Source organism: Pithys albifrons, chromosome 6 (assembly GCF_047495875.1).
Source record: "Pithys albifrons albifrons isolate INPA30051 chromosome 6, PitAlb_v1, whole genome shotgun sequence".
NCBI lineage: Eukaryota > Metazoa > Chordata > Aves > Passeriformes > Thamnophilidae > Pithys > Pithys albifrons.
The window spans coordinates 15917968-15944398 of NC_092463.1; the positions used below are offsets into that span (position 1 = coordinate 15917968).

Consider the following 26431-nt stretch of genomic DNA (forward strand, 5'->3'; position numbering starts at 1 on the left):
ATGTTCCAACATGCAAGTGTCAATTTGAACACACTTTTGAAAGAAGGTGTATGCCTTTGCCTCTTTGTCTTTGTTTGACTGCATCAGAAGATGCTGGTTGGCCATGGGTAGTCAACGGGGTGTGGAGATGAGCTTAGCTTAAGCCACCTTTTCTAGGCCCCTCTCTGTGTGGAGCATGCAGTGCTGTCCTTAAAAAAGGCTGCTTGGTCATTCAGGATGCTGCCGAACCAGACTGTCATCTCCAGTGTCAAGTCTCAAATGACCAATGTTCTGAACCGCCTGCATGCAGGGTTGGGGCTGCAGCTTCCAGCGCTTCCTCACCTGCCGTTTCGACCCTCGTCTGTCACTGCAGGGCTTTGCAATGTGGGTGAACCCTTCCAGCCTGTGCAGTGGATTTTTTAGGTGAGGCACAGTGTGCGCAGAACTGGCCCCACCTTTACTCCTAAGGTTCATCTGCCACGGCCTAGCGAGCTTGGACGGTGACAGCGAATACCTCAGGATGTAGGTTTGGTTAGAGTATCCTTCTCTTAGATGGATGGCCTTACAGGGCTAAGTGAGCTCCATCTGCCCGCGTTTTGGAGTTAGAGTTGTCCTTCTCCTGGGATGGTTGCCAGACGGCTAGCGAACCCATCCTGCCTGTGGACACACTTTGTCTGACCCTTCAGCTGAGACCTGTCTGGCATGGGAGACCCTACCGGAGGCACATACCACACAACCAGCATAGCACACAACTTTGTGAAGGCACACAAGCTTCTCCCCCGCAGCAAGAGGGTGTCTGCAGAGAAGACATTGGATCAATAGAGCTTTTAATTATAATATTTGTTAAAAGCAATAAACTACTTCAGATTACATACAAATTTAGTTTATTGCTTTAATATAATCCTCTTAACTTAATGACAGGAGACATGAATTTTAAGCTCTATGCATAAAATGACTCAGTTTTTGGTATCCTGCTAAGTTGAGATGTGGTATTTATACTAAAAGAGCATCTATTTAAATAGTTTCACTTGGTAATACACAGTTTGTGGTGAAGCTTACTGAATGCACACATGTATGTGCAAACCATGCTCATGTAAATCTCTGTGCATTATTATTAGATATTCAGACATGTTGATGACAACATGAATAACACATCAGAAACAAGATTAAAAGCATAAAATCACATAAAATACGTTACAAAAAGATATCTATTTTATAAAGGTGATGACTGAAAAAACACCATATAAAATGAGTAACATACCAAATTCCCTTATATTATTCTTTTTGAATTTTCTTTAATAATGAATTAGCTACACTTTTACATAAGGTAAAACCTATTCTAGCTGGTAGGCTCACACCACTGAAAGAATTGCTTGAGTGTTTTTTACATAGTGACAGTGAAATGGATGGAAATTAATGGGCAATGAAGTTATGTTTCTCTCTCTACATCCATGAATCAGTGTATTTTTTTTTTTCATCTATTGCTGGCTCCTCTGTCTCATTCCTCCCTTCACTCCCAAATCCTCCCCCAGACACTTGGACTGACCGGGTTCTGTGATTTTCCACCATCATTCCCACACTTCCCTACACCTTTAATAATGGTCATCCTGAAGGTTCTTTACCTTTTTACTCAAGTCCTATTATTTTAACAATTCATAAACCCTCTAAAAATATTTCTTCATATATTTTTAAAGCTTTTTTCCTGTACACTGCAACATATTCTTCATACCTCACATTTGCCACTGGATCATGTGTAAGTTCAAGGACAGGCAGAAAGAAGTATTTACAGAAGAACGATTTTGAAAACAGTTCAATAATGAATTCACAAGTATCTAAAAAACGAAGTCTGTTCCAATAACTTTTTCCTTGGCCCAGTTCTGAAAAATAAAAATCCACAGATCAAGTTTTCAACATCAGACAGAAAATATTTCACAGGTTGACCTTTGACTCAAAGATGGTAAAACACGAGCATCAAAAGGCACAACTTCTCAGCCTATCTCAATACTTTCTTTTTGTGAAAAACTAACATCCTGAATTCAATGACCATTTCTGTCAGTGAGCACTTGGAAAAGCAAAAGCAGCAAGTGAACTAGCTACTGTATTAACCAAAGACTTCAATGCCTTTCAAACCATGTCACTGGTTTATCAAAATTACCATGCAAACATTCAGGAATGCTAATAGGAACTGCTAAAACTTTTAACGAATCTTTTAAACACATAGAATACACCAAAAAGTCGACTTCAGGTGACTAATTGATTAATAAATTAATTTCTGAGATTTATTCAACACTTCTTATGCTGAAACCTCTAGACAATTTTATTTCTATAGAAGAACACCTCTTCATATATTGCTGCACCTACATCTTAGCTATTTGGGGTAAAAAAGTAGGGTTGGAGGGGTCGTGGCATATTATCAATTTCCTACATTGCCTCTTTCCCAATCCCTACATATTAGCTTCAGATATAGTCCTCACATATGCACAGTATGTTTTGCCTGGTAATGATATGAGCAATGGCATGTCTTCTAAGTGTAATCCCTCCAATGATGGAAGGAAATTACACTGAATAAATATAACCATGAACAGATCTTCAGTCAAAAATAACGTGCATCTCTAAGTAATCAAGCAGAAATTATCTTACGTTCAATCAGCTTCTGAATAACCTCGTGTCTCTGTTCTTGTTTGCGATTATAACGCAAATAAACGCAGAGAGTTCGAGCAGCTGCTTTTTGAACTGGCAGGACATTCTTGAAAGAAATAAACGGGACACAATTACACATATCTGAAAAAATACGACTAAAAATAAAAATTCTAGAAGTAGAAAAGAATAGCTAAAAAGTAGCCTAATTTTATAAATTTTGAAATAATTGTCATAATCTCAGGGAGAATAAGGAAGTTTGGCCAATTCATGAGACACCTACTTCTTTATTCCTTCTGCCCAACTGGTACATTCAACTATTTCATAAGCACCTTAAAGTATTCCATGTTTGCAAGGCACCTTCCGTATTGCAGATGTAGAAAATAAAACTTAGAACATCTTCTCTTACAACAGATAGTTTTATTTTTGAATTAACTCAGTAAAATTTCAGACTAGTAGCTTTAAATCATTTATTTTAGGAAAACAGTGTTCTTTCATAAAGAACAAACAAAATGTAAAGTAATGTATGGAATCAAGACAAAGAAGGCTATCTCAGAGGAAAACATTTTGATTTAACTAGAAACCAACTGATAACGACCACAAGGAAAGGAAACAAGGCTTGGATAGGAGGAAAAACATGATGAATTGTCACTCCAAATTTTGCTTCTCAGGTGGCGGGAAGTTTTCAGAACAAATTCTCAGACTTTTATTTAAAAAAAGCTTCATATACTATATGCAAAAAGAAACAGTATTTTAAGATCAATAAAATACTACATATAGCAAATATTTGGTGGTCTTTGCTCTAACTAGCATAAAAAAAACAAAAAATGAGAAAGAGACAGGTGGGCTCACATTTGTCAAAATGATTGTCAACATTCTGTGAAGAAAACGATAATAAATCTGATCACTTGATATGATATGAGGGAGACATGCATATTTTTGTAGTAACTTCTCATGGGTTCTCCATTTTAAAGAAGTTGCTGCTCTCTGTTCTGCTGCTGTTAATGCAGGAATCAAGTCAGGAATAGAGAATAACTAGAAACAGAAATATAAACATTAATTTTACATTTTCTAGCTTTGAGTCATGTTACCATTCTTAAAAAGCACATCCAGACAATAAAAGAAGGGAAAAGATTTTAAGCGGTCATTTAATTCTTCTGCTCAGACAGGATCAACTGTGACCATTTCCAGTAGATACTAGTCTAACTTGTTAAAAAAAATAATTATTGGTATTAAACAATCTTCCCTAAGCAGTAAATTCCACTTAACTAGTCCAAAAGCTATTCTAGTACCTAATTAAATACATTTTCATCTCCAACCCCTTCTCCTGACAAAGCAAAACTACACACTGTTCTCTGTGATACTCTCTTACAGATACGAAGACCATTATGCCAACTCTCCTCAGTCTTCTGTTTCTCAAACCAAATGAAACTCATTTTTATTTCTACCCTTTTAATTTTTGTAGTTATTGTTCTCACTTCCCTAATTAATTTTAACAGGAATTATACACCTTTTCTCAGTGGGAGTCAAAGAATTTATTGTAGCCAAGCTAAGTTCTCTTTAGCACTAACAAAATTAAACACTGCCACATTTGACAATGCAATTGCTACATACTTTCTCTCTCTCTCTCTCTCTCTGTAAACATGTGACAAATTCAAATCTTAAACTACACTCTCATCTTCTGTCCATACAAGAAAATAAATTTATTCAGTTCTTATACTGTCACAATATCTCAATTTATTCATACATTTAGGAAGAATGTTCTAAACAGCATCTTGAAGCAAGAGATGATCGTTCCAGTTCCATCTTACAGGGGAGGAGTCATGGAATAAACCATCATCTGTAGCCACATGCAATTCAATTAGCAAAGTTGAGAGCTGAATGCAGATCTCTTAAATACTAATTCAGTGTCTTTACTTAGGAAATAGATTTCCTTCTAGCAGAAGCCACGTCTGAAAATGGCAACCATCGGCCACTGACACATCAATATAAAAAAGATTTGAAATTATGTATTAGCTATCACTTCTTTAGCATGAAACCAAGTTTTGTTTTCACTTACGTGTGGTTAACCAGGAAAAGAACATTGATAAACTGTTAATTTTCATAATAAGTCTAATCTTTCAAAACCTTTCTTTTAATTCTAATTTAAGTTTATAGTCACGAATCAAAAAAAAAACCAATAGAAACTTTGTATCTCTCCAAAGAAGAATCTAATCATGAAAGCCTTTTCATACCAAATATGTCTGAACTTTGCTACTACTTCATTTAGAAAGGGAATTAAAAAAAACAACAGTCCATGAGAATACCCACCTTGCTTTCTGATCCATTGTTTTCTCCTCTGTTAGTCATTAGTTCAAGGATTTCAGGAAGGTGACCTACTAGGGCATCTAACACCTATTTAAAGAGAAGCTGCACTCAAATTAACTTGAATTCATTTTTAACTCTCACAACCATAACCCAGCTCACATCTCTTAGGTTACTGCTCTCTCATATTGAAAAAAAAGAAAAAAAGGAGAAGCACTGTAGTTCCATTGATGAGGACTGGGATTCAAAATTGGTATTTAAATGTAGAGGGTAATGTAAGTATTACAGGTCTCACTTTTGATTTATGTGATCATACAATGTTTTCTAAACTCTCCATAGCATACAGTATTTAAAAATGAACATTTGTCCTTAAGAGAGAGCTATATTTCAGCAGGAGCAAAGAGCCTCAACAAATAAAAATAAATGGCTTTTTATGTTTGTCAGCTGTATCTTAAAAGTAATTTTTACCATGTTAAGGAAAAAAGCAATTGATACAAAAAAAGGAATAGATAGCCTTTCAAATGTGAGACTTGAAACTCGACCACAAAAGTATGTAACTAAACATTTTTTGCAACAATTCAGACTAAAATGGCACGTAAGATAGAGTTCATAATACTTGATATTATTCACATAAACATACAGGGATCAAAACAAGGAATTTTTCAAAATCACCACCTGCTTCTAAGTCTCAACTTTCAGATGTTCAACTTGAGAAATCTTCTAATATGGGTCAGAATTTCATAAACTGTAAGTGGATATTCTGGGAACACTTTTCATTTCCTTGAAAACATCTAACAAGAGGTACTGAAATAAAAAGCAGCACCTGAATACAAAAGCAATTTTTCATGCTGTATTCAAAGATCTTCGTAGAAAACAAAAAGATCAATTACTGGAGTAACTGGTATCAGAGGAAATGGTGCTCTTGTCTCAACCATAAATATTTGCCTTTTTTTCAATCTAAAAAAGTCTCACTATATTGACTGCAATATAGCTAAGTGATTTATGTTTTATGCAGGTTACCTTGGACCAAAACTCTGTCTATAAATCTTGATCTTTGAATCATACACATATTCTCATCTTCAGTTGGAGAATGAAAATAAAACAAAGCAAAAACCTTGAATGCTATCAACTATTACTTTAATATAGTATCAAACTCAAAACTTTCCAGAGTTTTTAAGGTAATAATAATACAGCAATTAAAAGCATATAGAATTAATATTTTAAAAGCTAATAAATGCAGTGGGGGTCTACTAAATTCAAAGACATTTCTATTTTCCTCCTTTATATTCACAGAGGGCTGGCATCTTTATACAGTGTCTGTGAAACACAAATAAAAGCTGTTGATCATTTCAAATTATTACTCTACTGTCTTACTGCAGAGTTATTAAACATGAAGATAATCTGACTGAATGTAACAAGGAAAAGAAAGCTCTAATAAAAATGTTTTACCTCCAATGACTCATCCTGTAATAGCGTAACCAGTTCTTTATGTATTGTATACACATCCGAATTTAAAAGCTTAGCAACCTGAAGAAAGCAAGGTGAAACATTCTTTAGTTCCATGGCACAACAACACATTTTTACTTTACAGCAAGCATGAAGAGGGGATGCAGAAAACTTTAATATCAGCCACCTAAGGTTGTGTGCTTTTCCACTGATCACATTAAAAATATGCTCATATAAAAAGCATATGAGTCAAGAAACAGGTCAATTATCTAACTATGAAACATGCTTGTAGAATTAGCTCCATTTCGCATTTACCAAAAATGTTTAAGGCTGTACTGCAAGGCTAGAAACATTCCTTCTGGAATATTCAAATGTTGTACGTCATGCTCTTTAGGAGAATTAACAGTGAGCCTGCTGTATAATTTACAAATGTAAAAATTGGCTTAGTCTATGCTGGATTTTTGATTTCCCCAACCTTTCCTTCTGAAGTTTTCATTGCTTCCTTCTTTGGGGTTTTTGTCTGTGATTCACAAGTCTCATGTAAATTTCTAAGAAACACTAGCAGTCCATCTTCACCCTTCTAAAGAGGTTTTATAGCAAATATGAAACAAACATAAGGAAGGAGATTTTTTTGCCATAAGGAATATTTAGATGATGTTTTTTAATGTTTATTTAATTTAAGTAAGCCAAGTGAAAATAAGAGTTTACTTCCAATCAAGAAAAAGATTTAAGGAGATGGCTACAGGGACTTTATTTTTTTAAAAAATAATCCATCTAGCAGTGAATGTCATAAATTACTTATATTTGCTGTCACGTGGTTGCCTAGTTATGCTGTTAAAATTAAATCACTGAGAACTAAAAGTACATTCAGATCCAGGCATAATTTCACAGGTTTTTTTAAATTAACTAAAATACTTTGCTTATATTCAGGCAGTACCTCATTAGTCTTGCACATCTAACACAAAATATTTGATGTAAATTTTAGAATTTCAACAATTATGTTGGGTTATCATTCATTAAAAGAAGGTATCAACAGGTAATGAGAACTGGAAATCCATCCATCTTCCTTATAATGCTGGAAATAAAGTCATTTGTGCCTCTACTAGGTACTTAAGTGTTTTCAGCAAACTGCTTAACTTACCAATTTCCCCAGCAACAAAATGGTATAAAAGCCGAGCTAAAGGACTGAAACACAAGGATTCTCAGTAAAAGACTATGAAAGCTTTGAAGATTTCCCTGTACGTGTTTCTATATTCAGGAAAGTGCATATTCATTTCTGGAATTCACCACATGTAGTTAATATTACCTATGTATTTGTATGTTTTTAACTTTTATAAAAATAACTGAGAAGACTTACATAAGCTGAATGGATTTATAAGAAGACATATGCTTTCACATCTGCATAAATTTCAAAGTAGTTTCATTGAGAATTCAATTTTTATTTGTTCTACATAAATATTCCTCACAGAAAACCAGCATATACCAGTAAAATGTACAATTATAAAGGTTTTCAGGCGCAGAAGTGGCAAGTTCCTTTCTTCCTTTAGTCTCATTGTTTTCTAATAGCATTGAAAGCCTTCAAATATTATAACTCCTACAATTGTTTCTGTCTGTGGTACTAGACCATTAAAAGTTTATTCTAGATTTTGCTCCATAAAATCTGACCTAGCAATAGTGTCTTGTAGCCAAATGTCACACAACTTAAATAAACTGTGTCTGTATATGAGTAATATACAGAGCTTAGAAGGGACTGAACACCTTTGACAAACTAAATTATTTCACTAGGTTTCCTCAAGTCTTCTTATTTCAAATAGTCACAAATACAAGCTTAAAGAAGAAAACAAAATAAAATAGAACCACATAAGTAGTAACACAGAATCACTGTAGACTTACTTCAAAGAAGCTTACAGCCATAGTATATCTGACAGGAACTTCAGGGTCATGACAAAGGCAGAAGAATATAGAATACAGTTCTAAATGGAAGTTCTTTGGATCCACAAAAACAATCATGGCCTGTGGAAAGATAAAGTCCTTTATTAACTACAAATCTGCGGGCCCTACCAGAGGTTATGAGATGAACTTGAGAGAAAATAGATTGTTATTTTAAGGAGGAAGAGAGGAATTTTTGATGGCCTTGTTAAAACACAGGCATCAGATGAAATCCAGAGTTGAGAACTAAACTGAATTTACATTATCTTCCAGACATGCTGCAAACTTTTTTTCTTACAACACAGACTAAAACCACAAGATATAAAACCTTAGTTTTATAAATATTATTAATGTTTCTGTACACTGGCAAAAGCTGCAACTGGATACTTCAAAAACAGAGAACATTTTAGCAAGCAGCAAAACATGAATCTGAATTTCAGCATGATTGTTTGTGTACATACCTTGGTTTTGCTCAAATAAACTAAGACATGTCTACCTACACAGAGAGTAGTAGTCTTTGAAAGGTGGAATAAAAATAACTGTTGACTGCTTCTTGGAGCAAACATATTTTCCTCAAATACAAATGCAGAATGTCAAAATACAAAGTAGATTTACAGAAACATGACTGGTATATTTAAAGACCTCACATAAAACTCAAGAGACTTTCTGTACTCAGGCAGGAACATGACTAAAACATGAATCTAAGCATTCAGATTCAATTTTCAACTCCCTAGAAGGACACATAGTAAATGTGAAAGTATAACTTCAGGAGCTTCAAAACTGGGGACTCTGTCACATAGCCATTTTCTTGAAGCCTTTGTGGTAAGAGTTTTGAGAAAATGTAGGAAAGAACAAGAAAAAGTAACCTCTTACAACAGTAATCACTCAGTGAAAATTTACCAATAATTTTCTGAGGGTCTGCAAAGAGTAATCTTTCCTGGTAATTCTTTTGGACAACCTCATTAACTTGAACTTTGCAGGACAGAGGTAGAATCTACCTAACAATGAACAACTTGAGAGTAACTATCACTCATGCACTCCTATATGCCCAACACAAATTAGTTAACCTGAAGTTAACACTACTTACTGGAAAATTGTAAGCACAGTTCTTCCTCACTGAAATATACTTCTTTTCCTGTTCCAGAGTTTGAAGTTGTAGTTGATTATCATTGTGCCCATTTTCCTGCTGTAAACCCAGGGTGGAAAGTTTCTTATAAAATTCCAAAAACCGCAAGTGCTGTTCAGGAGTAAAAATGCCTCAAAAAAACAAAACAAAAGAAAACAGCAAACTTTCCTCATTACAAATGCTATTAATAATGTCCCCAAACAAATCTCATTTAAAAATCTATCTAACGTGCTGCTTTTATTCCTTCAAAATGTGCAGAGTCAGATGGGCTTCATTCCAGTATTCAAAAGTATTTAAGTACTAGCTGCTGAAATCATAAATAAGTCAGAAGAGAGAAAGGGTGGAGTGGTACTGATATTTAATAGCTGGAGAAAGGAAGGACATCACTACAGATCAGTCACATTTTTGAAAAAATTGAATCACAAAAGAAAATCCAAAAACCTACTTTTAATTCCAAAGAGAAAACACAAAAGTAGCAGTAACCAACACAACAAAAGGAAAACTTGTCAAACTGACTCAATTTCCTTCTAGTGTGGAGTAACAGGATCTGTGAAACAAAAGTCATTAAAGATCATGTTTTTCACAAGATAAGGAAACAGGAAGGAGAGACTAAAATCTATAAAGGGGCTTGAAAAAATAACTGCTTGGAAAAATAACTAAGAGAAAGTTACCCATTTATCACTGACAAGAAAGACAACTGTATAAAGAAAGGTCTGTCTAGTTCTGGTAATATTCAGTATTTTCATTGATTTTTCGGATGTTGGGTGAGAGCCTTTGCTTATTCAGTACTCTGATAACATCAGCCAAGGACAGAGGTGGCTGATTCTTCAGAAGACAGAGTGAAAAATGTATATATCTTGCAATATATCTCACAAGACATGTGAAATAACCCTTTCACTTTGTTCAGCTGTCCTGAGGCATAACACTTCAAGAAAAACACAAACTTGCCAAACAGAGTGCAGAGGTGAAGTCAGATCAGCAATTAAAGTCATTCAACCTAGAGAAAAGAAGACTGGAAAGACATGATAAATACAGGATGGACTGTCCTAACTCTCTGTTTCTAGAAATAACTGTTTGACACTGTGGAACAGCCGTTTCAAGTAATTTGTAGTGAAGCAACAGTCACTTTTGATCATGAAGGATCACTTCAAAGAGCTGTAAGGAAGATCAAAGGTTTTTAGGAGTCTAGGGGGAAATTATAATGCAAAACCATGAATCTATGATGTCCCTCCACATGTAATATATGGTGGGCAGAATTATCAAGAACAGATCTGTTGTGCTTAAGTGAAAATCTGAGCACAAATTATGGGCACAAAAATTATGGGTACAGATTTAGCCTCAGCTGCAACATGGGAAATTCATATGCCATTAGGCCTCCTTTCTTCCCTGAAATTCCTTATGGGCCACACTCTGTAATGTGCCTTAAAAGGGAGATCAAGTGAATATACAAAGTTCATACTATTTCCAAAGGTTTCTAGTTTCAAAAATTCAGTAATCCTAATCACAAGCTGCAGAATACCCAAATAACTAATTCAAAACAATAAACATAAACCACCATGTTTCCATCTCTGACCCTGTCTAAACAAAAAAAACCCCAACAACAAATAATAAGCAGATGGTCACCCTAAGAGGAAATTTCCAAAATCCAGCATTTATGTAACAGATGATGTCAAACTTTTAGTTCCATATTTTCTTTACTAATTACCAATCCACTGGATACACTCAGATCTGGATATTTTTCAAGGGGTTCAAATTCTCCAATATTCCCTCATTTTTAAATATTTTAAAAAATAAATTAAACCATACCATACAATCCATTACACAGTTTTCCTAAATGGAAGGACAAAGAAACTAGGATAGATTCATCTGCTTTGAAGGATTTTTCACAGAATGATTTCACTAATGGGAGAACAGTTTGACTCCTGTCATCTGAAAAACAAAAGAAATTTTCAGAGTTAACCATTTGTCAAAACTTAAAATAAGAGCACAGAAATTTATGCATTTTGATTGTTTTAAATAAAATCATTGTATTAAAATGTTCAAGTTAGATCAATAATGAAATTCATCAAAAAACTATAGCTGAACAAAGTAGTTAAGCTGGCCTGAAGAAATACTTTGGTATCATGAGAAAGAAATCCCTGAATATAATTTGGGGTCATCTACTTTCAAAAATGTTAATTTTCTAGGTCAGTCACGAAAGTAAAAGCCACACAACCCAAATTTCTAGAAACACATTCTTTACAAACCCATAAATAACCCCTAATTGCTTTCTCTAAGCTTTTTACAAAAGCTCAAAGCAGTAGTTACAGCAATTGGGATTGGGGGATGAGGAGTGAAGACTGAGGGGCGCGAAGAGAAGCACAGACATGATAGCATCAATCCAAAGACTCTGTAATTTGAAAATTAGCCTACTATCATACTTACTGATACAAACCCTAGCTGCTAAGAAGCCCATTTATGGTATTCTCCCCAAAACTATCTTATTTTCTCTTTTTGTTATCTACTCCTCCATATGGTTTAAATGCAAGAAGGCACTGTAGTAATTCATCACCAAGTTCCTGCACACTAAATATTTGTTGAGCTAACATCTTGTATTGTGTATTGAAGGCATTAATTAAATACAATAAAATACTAGCAACCCAATAATCCCAAAATTTATACAGTAATTTTACTCATTTCCATTTAGCCACATTACATTAGAAACTTGGAATACAGCAATTGATTTCATTTACAACAGGTTCACCTCCCTTAAAATATTTCATGTATAAAGCACTGCAAGACATGAAATATAAGGAAACATAAAGGATACAACAATAAAAATATCAAATCAGAAATGTCTGAAGAATACAGAGAGAACAAAATGCATTTAAATACAATAACAAGTTACTCCAAAACACTAAGAACTTGACTAGCAAGCCTGAATTAAATCCTCACCTCCATCAAACATATCAAGCAGATTCACTAATGTCTCAAAAGCTGCAAGGCGGACACTGCTGCCCTCATCTCTTGCCAGTTCTACTAACTCAGGAAGCACCACAGTTTTTGTTAGTTCTGTCCTGCAACATGAAGCAAGCAGTCAAAAGAAAACTTACAATGAAATAATACTGTCACAGCAAAACAGAATTCTTTCTTGAAATATTAATTTAGAATTCTTTTGGATAGTCAAGAAGAAAAAATTGACAAAGCTCTAAGGAAAATAAAATCAAATAAAACCCTTCAGTAAATTTCAGGGCGTTTTGTCAGCCAAAGAAACATACAAATCTAAAATGTGAAACTTCATCACTCAAAAAGCATTCAAACTAGCTCAAAATAAATCAGAGAAAATGTAGTCTGAAATAATCAAAGGAGTCCAGCTACTTCACTGTGTTACTAAGAAAACTCTTCTGATCAAATATGCTCAATATGATGCTCCAAAGCCAAAAATTGCTAAGCATGAGTCATGTTGGATTGAAGTGTCTGGAAATCTTATACTTCAAAGATGAGAAAGGGTTCTGCTTGTCCTTTTCTGCCTTGGTAATTACTAGCACTGCCTGTGTGCATGTGAGAGTGCTGAGAACTTGAATCTATACAATGGCAGCAGATTGTTATATTACAGACTGTCTCAGCAACCAAAATTTAATCAGAGAAGTCACAAAGGAGGAGTGAAATACTCCTGACACAGAAAAATTTGTTCCTGGCATAAGTGAGATGAAAAGATATTTGCTTCTTGGAGCAAAAGTACAGCTTCTGTAGAAGCTACCAAGCAGCACAATTTCCCACATCCCAGTGTATAACTCATTTTAGGCTACTTTAAGGGGTTAGAAAAATATTTTCTCCAGCCCTACTGTCAAGAACTAGGAAGGCAAGTCCACTATTTTCACACTTTTTTTTAGTAGTCAAGTTCCAGTGTTTGACTTTGTCTGCATTTGAGTTAAGAAGCCCAGCCTGTCCTGCTCTCACAGATGAGCTCTTCCTCTGCTTGTCAATTAGTGAAAAGACTTGAAGCACCTCAAGAATGGGACCGCAGCAACTTTTAGTACTGGGGAATCTGGCTCTCAGCATTTGTAATGCCCAAGACATAAAACTACTCTGATAAAATTACACTGCATGAGAATTAACCAAGATGACAAAACCAAAACAAAGTATGACACTTTGAGCAATTTTGGGTATGCAGAGTTTAGACTGTCATTCCAGTCACAGTTTTTAATACTGAACTCATCATAACCTTCAGGATGCTGAAATAAAAATGACCGAAATATCCCTTCCAATCAGACTAAAGTAGTAACAGCTTCCCCTTTTGTAAATCAGTATGAACAATAAGACTTTCAAATTATTATAATCAGCATTAAAGTGATTTGGACTTTACAGAATTTATTTTTATTACAAACAAAACAAGAGATAGCTTAACAGTATTCTTTGAAAAAAATATTAAACATTCAAATAAAATTACAATAAAATGACATATCCTTTAGTGGTAACATCACTAACTAGTAAAAATAAGCATTAGGACAATTGTCACATTGTATCTTCAACATGTACCTAAACAATGCTCATTTCTGCTTAGTTAATTGTCTGTATTTACCTACTACCTATCCATCCTCAACACAAAACACTGAAATAGCTTACATACTGAAAACATTGCATGTTCACCATTTTTTATGAGATTAAAGTATCTAAAGCATTGGGGAGGGATTAGGAAAAAACCTCAGACAGAGAACAGGCTATACAAATACATTAATGCTAAAAATAAATGTTTTTGAGTAAAAAATCATAGAAAAACATACAGGACAGACCACTAATTGATAAGAAAGTATTTAGCCCTATCAAACACACTATTCTAAGATGGGGTAAATGAGCAGTAACACTGTCCTTTGTCACTGTTTAACACAAACTTTGTTATAAAACTTTCAGATACCACATAAAATAAATGAAATTTAGTTGATTGTGAAGACACTAAACAAAATTAAGAAAATTTCCTTTCCAATAATGTCACTTATTAGTATCAGATATAGCCACTTTGCTACAAACAAAAACAAGGTTTTTGCTTCTTCATTAACACTGCTTAGTATATGCTGAACTTAAGCTGCATTTGGAGGAGGAGTGATTAAAATTACACAATTGCACACATTTAGTTACTATTTTAACATCTGGATGTGAATAACCTATCTCAAAAGTAAAATAAAACTACTGAAAGCAAAGTCACACAGATCCATACAAACTGTTAGTGCTTCTTAAAGGCTACTACCAGAATAATTTTCTTAGCTGTAAGGAATATTGTCTCACTATATGCATATCCTAGATAGGAGCTACTTTACTAACATACTTTTACTATTAAAAAAAAATAAATTGCCACATTATGCATCACAAATAATTTTCAAAGCCAAATTTATGTGCTTACTGCTCAGGTCTTGACTAAAGCAGAGGTTAACTGAGAATTTTAGAGGAGCCCGTGGAAATGGAGAGAACATCTCAAATAAGAAACCATGGATTAAGCAAGAAACAAATGAGAAAAGAGGAATGAAGGTGATTGAGATAGACAAAAACATACAGCCTAAAATGCTCAAGGGAGGAAAGGGTAGGACTACACCCTAAATCAAAACTCAGAAACGGGGGGGAAGGCCGTAAGATTTTTTTTTCAATTGCTAACATGTTGCTGTGGATTTCCATTTTGATAGCATCAAAAATCTTCAAACTAATATGACAGGTAGAACCATCTCTCCTTTCAAAATTCAGTAGTTATGAATAAAAACACCAGGCTACTCCCTGGAGATAAACAAAATCCTCTTTTTCTCTCATCTTTAATCTCCAGTTAAACAGAATTCAATTCTGTGATGCATAAAGATACAGGAGACGCATTCATAAATGCAATTTCAAATTATTCAGTAACTGAATTTAGTAAAATGTATGTTAAATTCCCAGTTTTACAAATATCAACAATATTGACAAATAGTACCTTTCTTTTATGTAATCACAAGTGCTTTTATGTTCAAAGCCATTCAATATGGCAAATGTTAGAATGATTTATCATGCTAACCTGCATTTTGATATAAAAGAGAACAAGTACAAAAACAAATGGGAAACTTTACTGAGATGAATAATAATATATTTTCAATATTATTCACACCCTCTGAACTTCTGCAGGACAAGCAGAAGAGGTGCCTAAAGCACATATTTAAAATTATTTTTTTATTCAAAAAAGACAAGTTTTTATAAGAATCTAGAAATTACTAACCTGCATGACCTTACCAAAACAAAGTCAAATCAAGTACCTGACAGCAATGCTTAGTTCTTGCTGTGAATTCCCTATATCTGAACAAGCTAAAATACTGTCTGAACATACACTATTCCTGTATTCCACGTGGTTGAGAAGTAAAGTGCATGGCTGCAGGAAGTACTGGTGTTTTGTTTTGCAGGGGTTTTGGTGATTTTTCTTTTTTTCCTAATAACTCAGAATCTAAACCACAGTATAATTCTCCATTTAAAAACCCCTTTCCACAAACAATGTACCCACAAACTAAAGTACATACTTACCATATCTTTCAAATTACATTTTAGTTTCAGCCTCACCCTTGAATTTGCTCATAGATTTAGTATTTCAAAAGCCAGAGGGACACTGAAGAACTAATCTATGCCTTTGTCCAACACAGGGTAGGGAATTTTATAACTTCTTCAAGTCTGTAGAAGAAGTTACTGCTTTTTCTACTCCATGAACCAGTAACAGGTTTACAGACCTCTAATTTTAAAACATTTGTTCATTCAGAGACCAATCCTGTGTAGGTAATTAACATGTTCTTTTATTAAAATAAGAGTTTCAGACTTTTTCCATTTCTATACGTGGATATTGAAGGTCTTCAAGCTTAGAGTAAAAGTTGATACTGAACTGAAATTGCTTACAAAACCCATTTAGCATCTTTCTCAGAAAACTGCACAGTAATTATTAGAAACTGCTAATACTTGCCAAAATCCTCTTCCATTTTTAAATAAGCCAAATCCCATCAATGGAAAATTGAGATGATTTCAAGAAGCTATAGATGAAGTCATTATTTACAAAAAACTGTCAGTTTTATGGTTCAGCAATTTTACTGTAAAAGAGAAAGAAAAATCTAAAAGTGGAAAAGAGCCAAGTGCGAACAGCCAATTCCTAAGAACACATCTGTACACTCCAAATTCATTATTGAATATGCATGAATTCAACAATTTTAAAAGGGGATTTAGGTTACCACTAAATATTTCAGAGAAAGAGTTTGCATTTGGCAAATTGTACTCACCCTATTCCTCGAGCTATATGTTCCAGTTGCCGACACATGCAAGTTCTAACTTCATATTCCACATCCTGGCACAGAGATTTTACCAATGGAAGAACCTCTCTTTTAATACTAAAAATGTGAACATTTTTTATCAATATACAGAACAAGAATATGTAAAATCCATTCAGTAGTACTCAAACTTTACTCATATATTACTTGCAATGGCAATTTTTAAAAAATTAATTTAACATAAATGATAGCGGATTTTTCTGAGAATTTGCAATTATAAGAGAATACCATACATCAGATGCAAATATGTCCTGTAAAGAAATATGAAAAGGACAATTTACTGTCATTATTATTTCCTCATATTTCATCTATTATTTTTCTTAAACTACAAAAATAGTAGGTAGGCTTAGAGATGCCGTTCTCATTTAATAAACATCTTCAGTACAACTTTTTGAACAGCCACTGAAAGAATATAAGGAATTGTATAAATGCAAGTGCAAATCCCTATTAAATGTGAGCAATACCTCATATCTCTGGTATGCAGGTTATCACCACAGAGATAATTGGGAAGAAAGAAGAAAAGAATTTAAGATTAAAATTTCAAGTACTGCAATGTCTTCATGCATGTAGACCAAGTATTCATATTAAATCAGTGGCAGATATAAAATAATGACTTTGATTTCTATTTAAGTAAAAACACATACTACAGCTTGGCAGAATCAGCCATTGGGTTTCCTGCCCAAGATGCTGTCACAAGTATTCATAAAATATCTTTATGAATACTCGTGTTGTTGCAAAACTCAGGAGAAATAATATGTAGACACAGACAAGCAAATTTTCACAGCTGCACAGCTTCCATTCATTCTGGCGAAAACTAATTTACTTCTTACAAAAATATTTGGCCTCAAGTTTCAATAAACTGTACAAAGCCTTGGAAGTTTGGCATTTTAGAACAGACTGAAGTAAGGGCTCCTTATAAAGAAAATAAATTTGTAATTAGCTGTTGGAATACTGGCACAGAGGGCAGAATAACTGATGTTCTATGACAAGGTCCAGACTTTTTCAATACTGTATAAAATAACTTGGGATTAACACAAAATAGAAATTAAATGTTTTTAATTACAGTATAAATTTTATGAGGAAAAATTGTGCTATTCTGAAGAAGAAAGTGAAGATATGCTTATACATTGCCTATTCCTTCTAAGGGCTGGATAGTATCAGGCAACAACAATGGTTCCTGATAGACCTCCATATAATTAAGGACAGAAAAAAATAGACCTACATGTTAAATTTGGTTAGATAATGAAAAATGAGGAATGGAATTCTTTTGTTTATGACAAGAAACTCTCAGGTGAGGAAATTGTGTTTTGTCCCTGTAAATTGCAGAGAAATCCATTGTTTGGCTTATTTTTTAGTAAGAAAAATGATATGAAAGAATGGCATGAAAATCATATCCATTCAAACCAGTGAAAGAACACATAAACTGAAGTTATGACCGATGAAAATAAGGAAATCTGAATATGCTAGTTACATAAGGAACATTTGTTATTATTAATTAATATTCAGATAAGGGGATCTGCAAAAAGTCTACTTTTCTTGTAGTAATTACTGTGCACTATCAAAGAAATACTGGTTTATATTGTGGAATGAAAATATATTTTCAGTTTACTTACATATGAACTTCAAATTTGTTAGCTACTTTTCCCATGATTTTACAACTAACTAGACGGGACTGAAGTGTTTGAGAAAGCTGTGCTTTGGAAACAAGTGGATTCAGGATCTATATGAAAAAAAAAACATGAACAGAAGTATTGTCATCATTAAATATTATTCTTCTTAAAAAAAACTCTAAAAAAACATATCCCAGATGTCACTAGCCTATTCATGAATTAATCAATACTAAAGTAATGATACCTATGTACATTAATAGTCTATTGGAAACCCATATTTAATATTCAGTGCTCCTATGGAATATTAAACCTCTATATTGGCACAAATAGCAGTTCATGATTCAAGTCACAGTCACAAGTTTACAACTGTCTACTTGTGACTTTATTTTGTGACTAAATTGTAAATTAATATTTAAAGGTATTAACTGGTAGTTTTCACAAACGTCTCTCTGAGGTTCTTGTAAGTTTTCCTAGAAAATGCCTCTTTCAATGTAAAGTTTTGCAGCAACAAACCCTCTCAATCACCCATACTTTAGGGATCTGCAGGAAAGAGGTTTAAATTCCACACAGACACAGAAAAACTGCATCTTTGCTATCACTTATTGGATCACCCCTGTGATGCCAGAAACAAACTAAGGCCTGCAGAACACCGTATTTAGATCTATTATTGTTTGCCTAGAAATAATCACAGAAATCCAGGTGCCAGGCCAAGGAAAACATTACAGACAGGTAACTCTTGTAGTCTGCCACAGTTCTCCAGTCTTTTGTGCAGAGCTGCACAAAAAGGTAATATACAGGCAGGAAAGTCCAACAATATTCCAAAAACATTTTCCTTCTCCTCTTAACAGCTAAAATTTTGAGACAAGAAAATCTTACCACTGTAAGGACAAATAGATCCTCCAAACTAGATTAGTACATAAGGTATGCTTCTAACTATAACACTACACAAAGAAATATATATTTAGCTATTTACAAAACTGTAGTTTACTTTTTTGGACTTTGAATTATGACAGCAGACACACCATGCCCAGTAATACTAACTCCAGGTAGTGACCTACACACAGTCTCACCCATGAAGTGGCCATTACCAGAGAAAGTATATGGGGTTAGACTGACCTTTGGTCTGACACACACACCATTCCTTATGTCCTTGGGATCTGTGCTTGTCCTAGAATTTTTACTTACAAAAAAACCTCCCAAAACAGCTAGAATATTCCAAATTTCTGATACAAAGATACTTCAAGTAACAGAGAAGGTCCCTTTTTAGATTCAGGTTTCTGTATAGCTGCTGAATCAACACTGTTTTATCAGTTGTGATTTTCCAAAAGGAAATTTTAGTGGAAAATTACAGATATGTTCCCAGAGACAAAACAGGGAAGAAAATCCATTTTGTTTAAATGGCAACTTTAAAATTACACTGCAATTAGATTTTTGACTATTGGGGTTATTTGACTAGAATAATTTCTCTGTGTTTCTTCCAACCTAATTTTTCACCCTTTAGTAGTTTATTTTTTAAACAATTCTGGATTTCAATTTCCCACTAACTTTAATGAGAATACTTATACTACAAAATCATATATTTAAATTTCCATAGTGTTTTAAATTATAAACACAGTAAATATGCCTGTTGCAAAGCTTTTAAACTTAACAATGAAATAAGAATACTTAAAACTGAATACATAGCTGAAAAAAGGGGAGTGACATTATAACTTAGTGACAGATTTCTCTCCTCTTTCTTGAGCTACGGTGAAAAATTAAGTGACTGTGGTGCATTAGCATTTTGGTTCATCAAGAAAAACTGAAATACATAAAGAAATGGATCTCCAGCATTCAGTTCCATTTAGTGATATGAGAATTTCAGTCCAATAGCAAAGAAAATGTAGTTTCTTCATGAAGACACAGAACAAGATAGTAACCTTTAAACCAGAAAAGTATACAGCAAAACATGTTACTGAGAATACGAAGAGCAGTGGAAATGTTACAGAAAATTGACTTTATTTGCTGAAGAACACTACATTTTTTTAAGGTGACTTTCCTGTCTCACCTTTTAACATGCTCCTCTCTTTACAGTATGTTCCACAACCATTACTATTTTCACAAGTATAGAAATGCCACAAATGTCACAGAAGTGAATAAAACTTGCAGCGAAATAAAATCTTAGAATCTTGTTTTTTCTTAGCATAAGTGAGAGATTATTTTTACCTCATGTCTGACAGTTTCTTTTGGTAAAGCTTCTATTACAGCAAGAAGAGTTTCTAACCATGCATTGCTGACACCTGTTCAAAAGAAATGGGTTATATATTATATAATTCATGTTATATGTGATATTATACATACAACAAATGCAACAAAACACACCTCAGTTTTATCAAATTTGTTCTAACTATTTACACACACCTCTTCAAGGAGCTATGTACCTAAAACCCACTAAATTAATATGCAAGACTTCAAACTAAGAAGTAGGATAGGTGAGAAGCAAATTCTGTCCCCATTTTTTCCTCCTTCAATTCCTGTATAAAATTAATAATGATCCTGTTTGTTTTGCAAAGGCAATTTCCTTCATTTAGAAACATATTCTTTCCTTACGCCCACTGCAACTTTCTAGTTTTACAAGAGAACTTTTTTCTCTTTTTCCTTTGTCTTCTAAAAATAGTGTTGAAAAGATAAGAAAATTAATCAACACAGAAGAAATATCAACCATCCTCCCTCCATCTTTACAGCAACAAAATTTTGGTGCTTCCAGAGAAGCTCCAACTCATGGAAAACTTCGAATTTAGTCCTTCAGTCAAAGTGGTTTTGTTTTTTTTTTCTTCAATGAGAATCACATTCAAGTATCATTATGGAAGTGGTCAGCATGCAAAAATCTTTTCATTTATGCAAGTCTAGATACAAAGTCACAGTGATTGCACTCACTGCTTTATCCAGTATTGTATGGTCACTAAGGAAACAAAACATACAGAAGGTCATCAGTCACCAGAGTCGTTGTACAGCCCTAACCTGCATCTCTGTGTTCCAGGTTCTGGAGAATGATGTGTAGGAAGGAGTGAGAGTATGTATGAATGGACACCGACTCCTCTTGCAGAACAGTCAAAAATGAAACAGCAGCTGTTAACTGCATTTCCACTCCTGCAACATGCAGAACCTCCTGTATGATTACAAATTATATCAATTTAAAGCATGAAGCAGAAACATACATTCACTTTTAGAATTAATATGCAACAGGCTGAGTAAACTAAAAAATTCAATGTAAAATTATTTTCTCTTAACAGCAATTTCCTTGCACCTATTAAATTTTCCCATAAAATGAATATTTTAAGAAAAAAGTTAATTATAATATTTATTTTATTTAATTATAATATTTCTTGTGACTGCCAGTTTCATCAATGCATTTGTGTGGATTTTTGTGCTTTACAAAAGGAGAGATAAAAACTGTACAGCCAACAATTGCACTTCTGCTGCTAATGCACGTGAATTAAAAAGTATTTAATTCAATGAGAGATGTTAAAATAGCAGAAGACAAATTTTGTCCCTTGACAACTAACATGGAATGCAAATAAAAAAGAACATATATAGAGTGTCAAGAATAAAGCAAGATGGACTAGAATATCTAGCTAATTCAGCATTTAGTACTTCTGAGCTTTGACATACAAGAATATAATTAATTTTAGGCTCTGTTTAAAATCATAAATTCAAAAGTTAAACCAAGACAATAAAGGGATGAAATACTACTATTTTATTTTAAATTAAACAAAAAGGCAATTTGAATTTTAAATTTCAGATTTATGAGCAGAACTGTCATGATGCATACAATGCATAGCATTCACTGTATTAGTAACTATAAATATGTATCAGCTAGGTGAACATTCCACTTGTTTACTTCTCTAAATGTATCTATTTAATGAAAAAAAGTTAATTGTTCTACTACTAAAGTATTACACTCATTTTATGGGCCATTCCAAACTCAAAAAGTTTAAAGCCTATACTTCCTACTTCACATTTTATATACATGGTTTTGTTTCTTTTTTAAAGTGCTTGAGATAACAGTGCTTTCTCAGATCACTTGCCAAAAATCAAAAATAAGCTGATCATTTAATTTGAAATAAAAATAAGCCTAGATCAGATTAAGAAAACATTCATTATGCACCTAAGTGCATGGCTGCTTATGGATTGGACAGGTCCACTCTTTGCTGGGTTAAAACTTGGCTGCATGACCAGGTCCAAGGAGTGTTGGTGAATGGAGTTAGACCCAGCTGGCAGCCGGTCACAAGGGGTGCTCCCCACGGCTGAGTGTCGGAGACAATCCTGTTTAATATCTTTGTTGATGATAAGGACAAGGAGATCGAGTGCACCCTCAGTCAGTTTGCAGATGATGCCAGGTTGGGTGGGAGTGTTGATCTGTTGGAGGATAGGAAGGCTCTGCAGAGGGATGTGGACTGGCTGGATTGGGCTGAGGCCAGTGGTACAAGGTTCAACAAGGACAAGTGGTGGGCCCTGCACCTGGGTCACAACAACCCCAGGCAGTGCTACAGACTTCGGGCAGAGGGGCTGGGAAGTGACTTTCTTCACTGTAAAAGTGGTCAGGCACTGGAACAAGCTGCCATGGAAGTTGAGGGAGTCACCATTCCTGGAAGTATTCAAAAGGCATGTGGATATGGAACCCGGGGACATGTGTCAATGATGAACATGGTGGTGCTGGGTAAACAGCTGGACTTAATGATCTTAGGACTTTTCCAACTTTAATCATTCTATAATTCTAAGTATTATATAAAAGATGAAATCTGCTGAGAAAATGGTTTGTAGAGAATGTCTGAGATTTTTAATAGATTTGGAAAAAAAAGAAGTTTTCATTCCACAAATGTCAACCAGTTTGTATGTGCAACTGTGAAATTATCAGTTTATCTGATTTCACGGAGAACCATTACTTATCTGACCTGTCTCAGTTTATGGCCATGTTTATTTCTAAAAGATTCTCTGTGTCCTTGCTCGCCCAAATGAAAAAAAGAAACTGCACTGAGCTGCTTACTGAAATGTGATAAAATATTTGCTTTCAATAGCCATGGAAACTGCCCTCTTATTATTTCCACAGCCTATCTCTGTCCTTGTTCCTCCACTGCTATTACAGCCACAGCCAAGAAAGAATAGGGACACCCACCAATTTTGCATTTTGAATACTTTTGGGATCAGAATATCTGTCCATACTGCTCTGGAATTCTGGCTCACAGTTGTTCAAAAAAACATCCCCATGATAATCGAAAGCACTATCTATGCACAGTAGATGCCAACAGAGCAGTGCACACCAGAAAATAATGAAGCAGTACCAGGTTAAGAGTTGGACTTAATGAACCTGAAGGTCTTTTCCAACCTAAATGATTCTATGATTCTATGAGTTCAGTTTTACGTACGACTTCATTTTGTATGCAATACAAACAGAGTTACTTACCAACAAACAAAGTTTCCAAATAGTCTCCTCCACAGATCCACACAACTCTGGATAGTCATGTGTGAGAACACATTCTCTGGATGTGCCTCCTCATGGACCTCGGGAGACATTGAAATGTAAATTTCTACATTGCTTACACACCTGCCTGCACTGATGGTTGCACTCAGAACCCTACTGTTCAGCATTTGAAAATGTATGGGTCTCCTCTCCCCATTTTCACTGAACTTGAGTAACTTAAATTTACTTGATATAAATTTATTTATTTAGAAAGTAATGCATGTTTCTATACATGGATACTCCACAGATTTTCACTCTGCAGGAAAAAAAGTTTTTCCTGTCTTATTCAGACAAGTGTATTTAATGGAATTTAAGGGTATTAGTATGTTCTTGACTATCTCAATGTCCACAGGTTAACTCAGGCATCAAAACTCACAAAATTTAGAAAAACTAGTTTGTTCCATTAATTGGAAAAAAAGAAAATTTACCTCTAGTTTAAATGCACATTTTGTCCTGCAACAACAGAATTCTCTTGAAAGAATGCTGCAAACAGGAACACAGTCAAAACAATTTAGTAATTGTGTTGATATAATACAAATTTTCATTTAAGACTAAAAGACACAGAAATAATGGAGATTACAGAAACTCAAGGATACAAAGAGAATGGACCTCACAATCAATGTTAGGTATAAAGAAGGGTGAAAGTCACCCCATCTCTTCTTAAACTGTAAAATCAACTATAGAAAAAGAAAAGCTGTCAAGAGGAGACTGATATAATAGGAAAATAAGTAACTGTGAAAATGAGCTTGATCAGACAACACTGAATAAAGCTTGATGTATACACCACAACAAGAATAGCCATAGTTTGAAAGGAGCCATTTGGTTTACAAAGAGAAATGTTGAAAAGAATGTCTAAGCTCTCCCTAAATCTGCATTTCAATGACTTCCAAAGTTCGTGAGGAGGTGCATGCAGAAATCCAGAGTGGGATTCCCTATAAAAAAGAACCCATATAAGGATGCCACTTCACTTTAACTATAGAATTTAAAAAAATATGGCTGAATCTCATTCCTACATAAACATCTAAATTATATACAGTGTATTTGCTTTATCAGCATAACCAAAATTCTGACACCTAATAGTTACTTATGTTATATTTATTGGTATATTGATTTTGCTCATCTGAGATCTAAAACACATGTTAAATGTATAAAGAGTCTTTGATATAGTTTAAATTTAGTTAGGCTTTCCAGAATGATAAGCAATTGCATACACCCATTTCTATATTTATAGAAGTAACCAAGTTCATCAATTTCTCATAAATGAAATACAAACTTGTAATGCATTCAGCCAGAATATTCCCTGCATTTATCTTCTTTTATCTGAATTACCCTCAGCTCTAATAAAAATGGTATTTATTTTTGCTTTGGGTTTCTACAAGTATGCTAAACCAGTACACTAGTTTCCTTATGCAGTTATATGGCGACAATACTTTCAAATAAATAGTCCACTAAAACTACTACACAATTCATTTTTCATGAGCCAACTGGAATTCACAAATGATTTTTCCCAATTTAAAGAAGTGGAACCAAGTGGAGTAATTTAAATCAGCTTATTTCCTTGCCATGCCAGATTACATTTGCAAGACTCTAATCACAGTTGAGTTCCATTATGCCTTTATAGACTATTAAAGTTTCCATTTAATGGTCAGAAGAATTCCTACAATAAGAACAAGGATAAGAGAAAAAAATAGGTCAAGTTAATGATGCCAAATACTGCTTTGCAGCTGAAAGTGCAGTGTACATGGCTACAGAACTGTACTTCTAATAAAGATTAAATATTAGATAGCAGAACACCATTGAAAACCTGGCTTTATAAAAGCATTGCCACAGCAAGAAACTTAACTCTTATCAGCAAGTTTCAATTTATAAAGCATAAACCTGAAAGGAATGCTTAGATTTATACTGACCTCATTATATTTTACTCTTTTACCTCTGCCTGGAGCCTATTAACTTAGGTTTCATTGAATTTATCATCTAGGAAGGCATCCAGTTTGGGTTAAAATGACACTGCAAGATGAAAACCACACTATTTTCCTCAGTAATTTGCTCAAAGATTGATCGCATTTATTATTAAAGTTGGCTGCTTCATTTCTAATATTTCAGCTGAATGTCCTTTAATATTATGCAGGAAGATACTTTTACAAAGTAATTAAGTACTGCCTGATCTAAGATCACACTGAGATCCAAATCCTACAGTACAAATATTTTCCAGGCCCTAGGCCCTGTTCATGCTCCATCCCTATATAAAAAAACCCCTAGAATCAAAACCTATATTCCAATATTAGAATTTTTATTGAAGACAGACTAAGGCCACCACTTCTCTACACTCTGAAAAATAAGGGTAAAAAATCCCTGGTGTTTCTTATTTTTGCTTCATTTCAGGGAGAACTCTACTCTCAACATAGAAATACTAGAGGCAAAAATAGATTCAATATGTTAAACAAGAAAATCAAACCAACTTTTCTTGAAGTCAGTTAGGCTGGTTTAGGAAAGACTGCATTAAATATCTCAGAATAACATGTTAGTAACTGCAACCACTTGTTGACTCTAAATATTAATCAGACAAAAATTGGAACAGGTCCTCTTCAGAAATGGGAGTCTCCTGGGA

General features: G+C 34.1%; 1 protein-coding gene across 4 annotated transcripts in view; it reads right to left on the reverse strand.

Annotated features, from left to right (window-relative positions):
- Positions 1-26431, reverse strand: part of PPP4R4 (protein phosphatase 4 regulatory subunit 4) — a 77026-nt gene that overhangs the window by 21188 nt on the left and 29407 nt on the right. For 2 of the 4 annotated variants that reach the window (XM_071557609.1, XM_071557610.1), the window contains 13 exons: positions 21324-21471; positions 20529-20602; positions 18330-18436; positions 16669-16776; positions 12356-12477; positions 11228-11350; positions 9383-9552; positions 8260-8379; positions 6370-6447; positions 4927-5010; positions 3469-3651; positions 2620-2725; positions 1709-1856 (listed from right to left, as the gene is read on the reverse strand). In XM_071557609.1, the coding sequence (XP_071413710.1) occupies positions 1709-1856; positions 2620-2725; positions 3469-3651; positions 4927-5010; positions 6370-6447; positions 8260-8379; positions 9383-9552; positions 11228-11350; positions 12356-12477; positions 16669-16776; positions 18330-18436; positions 20529-20602; positions 21324-21471 (1571 nt within the window). Of the gene's footprint in view, positions 1-1708; positions 1857-2619; positions 2726-3468; positions 3652-4926; positions 5011-6369; positions 6448-8259; positions 8380-9382; positions 9553-11227; positions 11351-12355; positions 12478-16668; positions 16777-18329; positions 18437-20528; positions 20603-21323; positions 21472-23766; positions 23865-26431 lie in introns of those variants that run through there. The other 2 variants (XM_071557611.1, XM_071557612.1) reach the window with 2 other exon arrangements.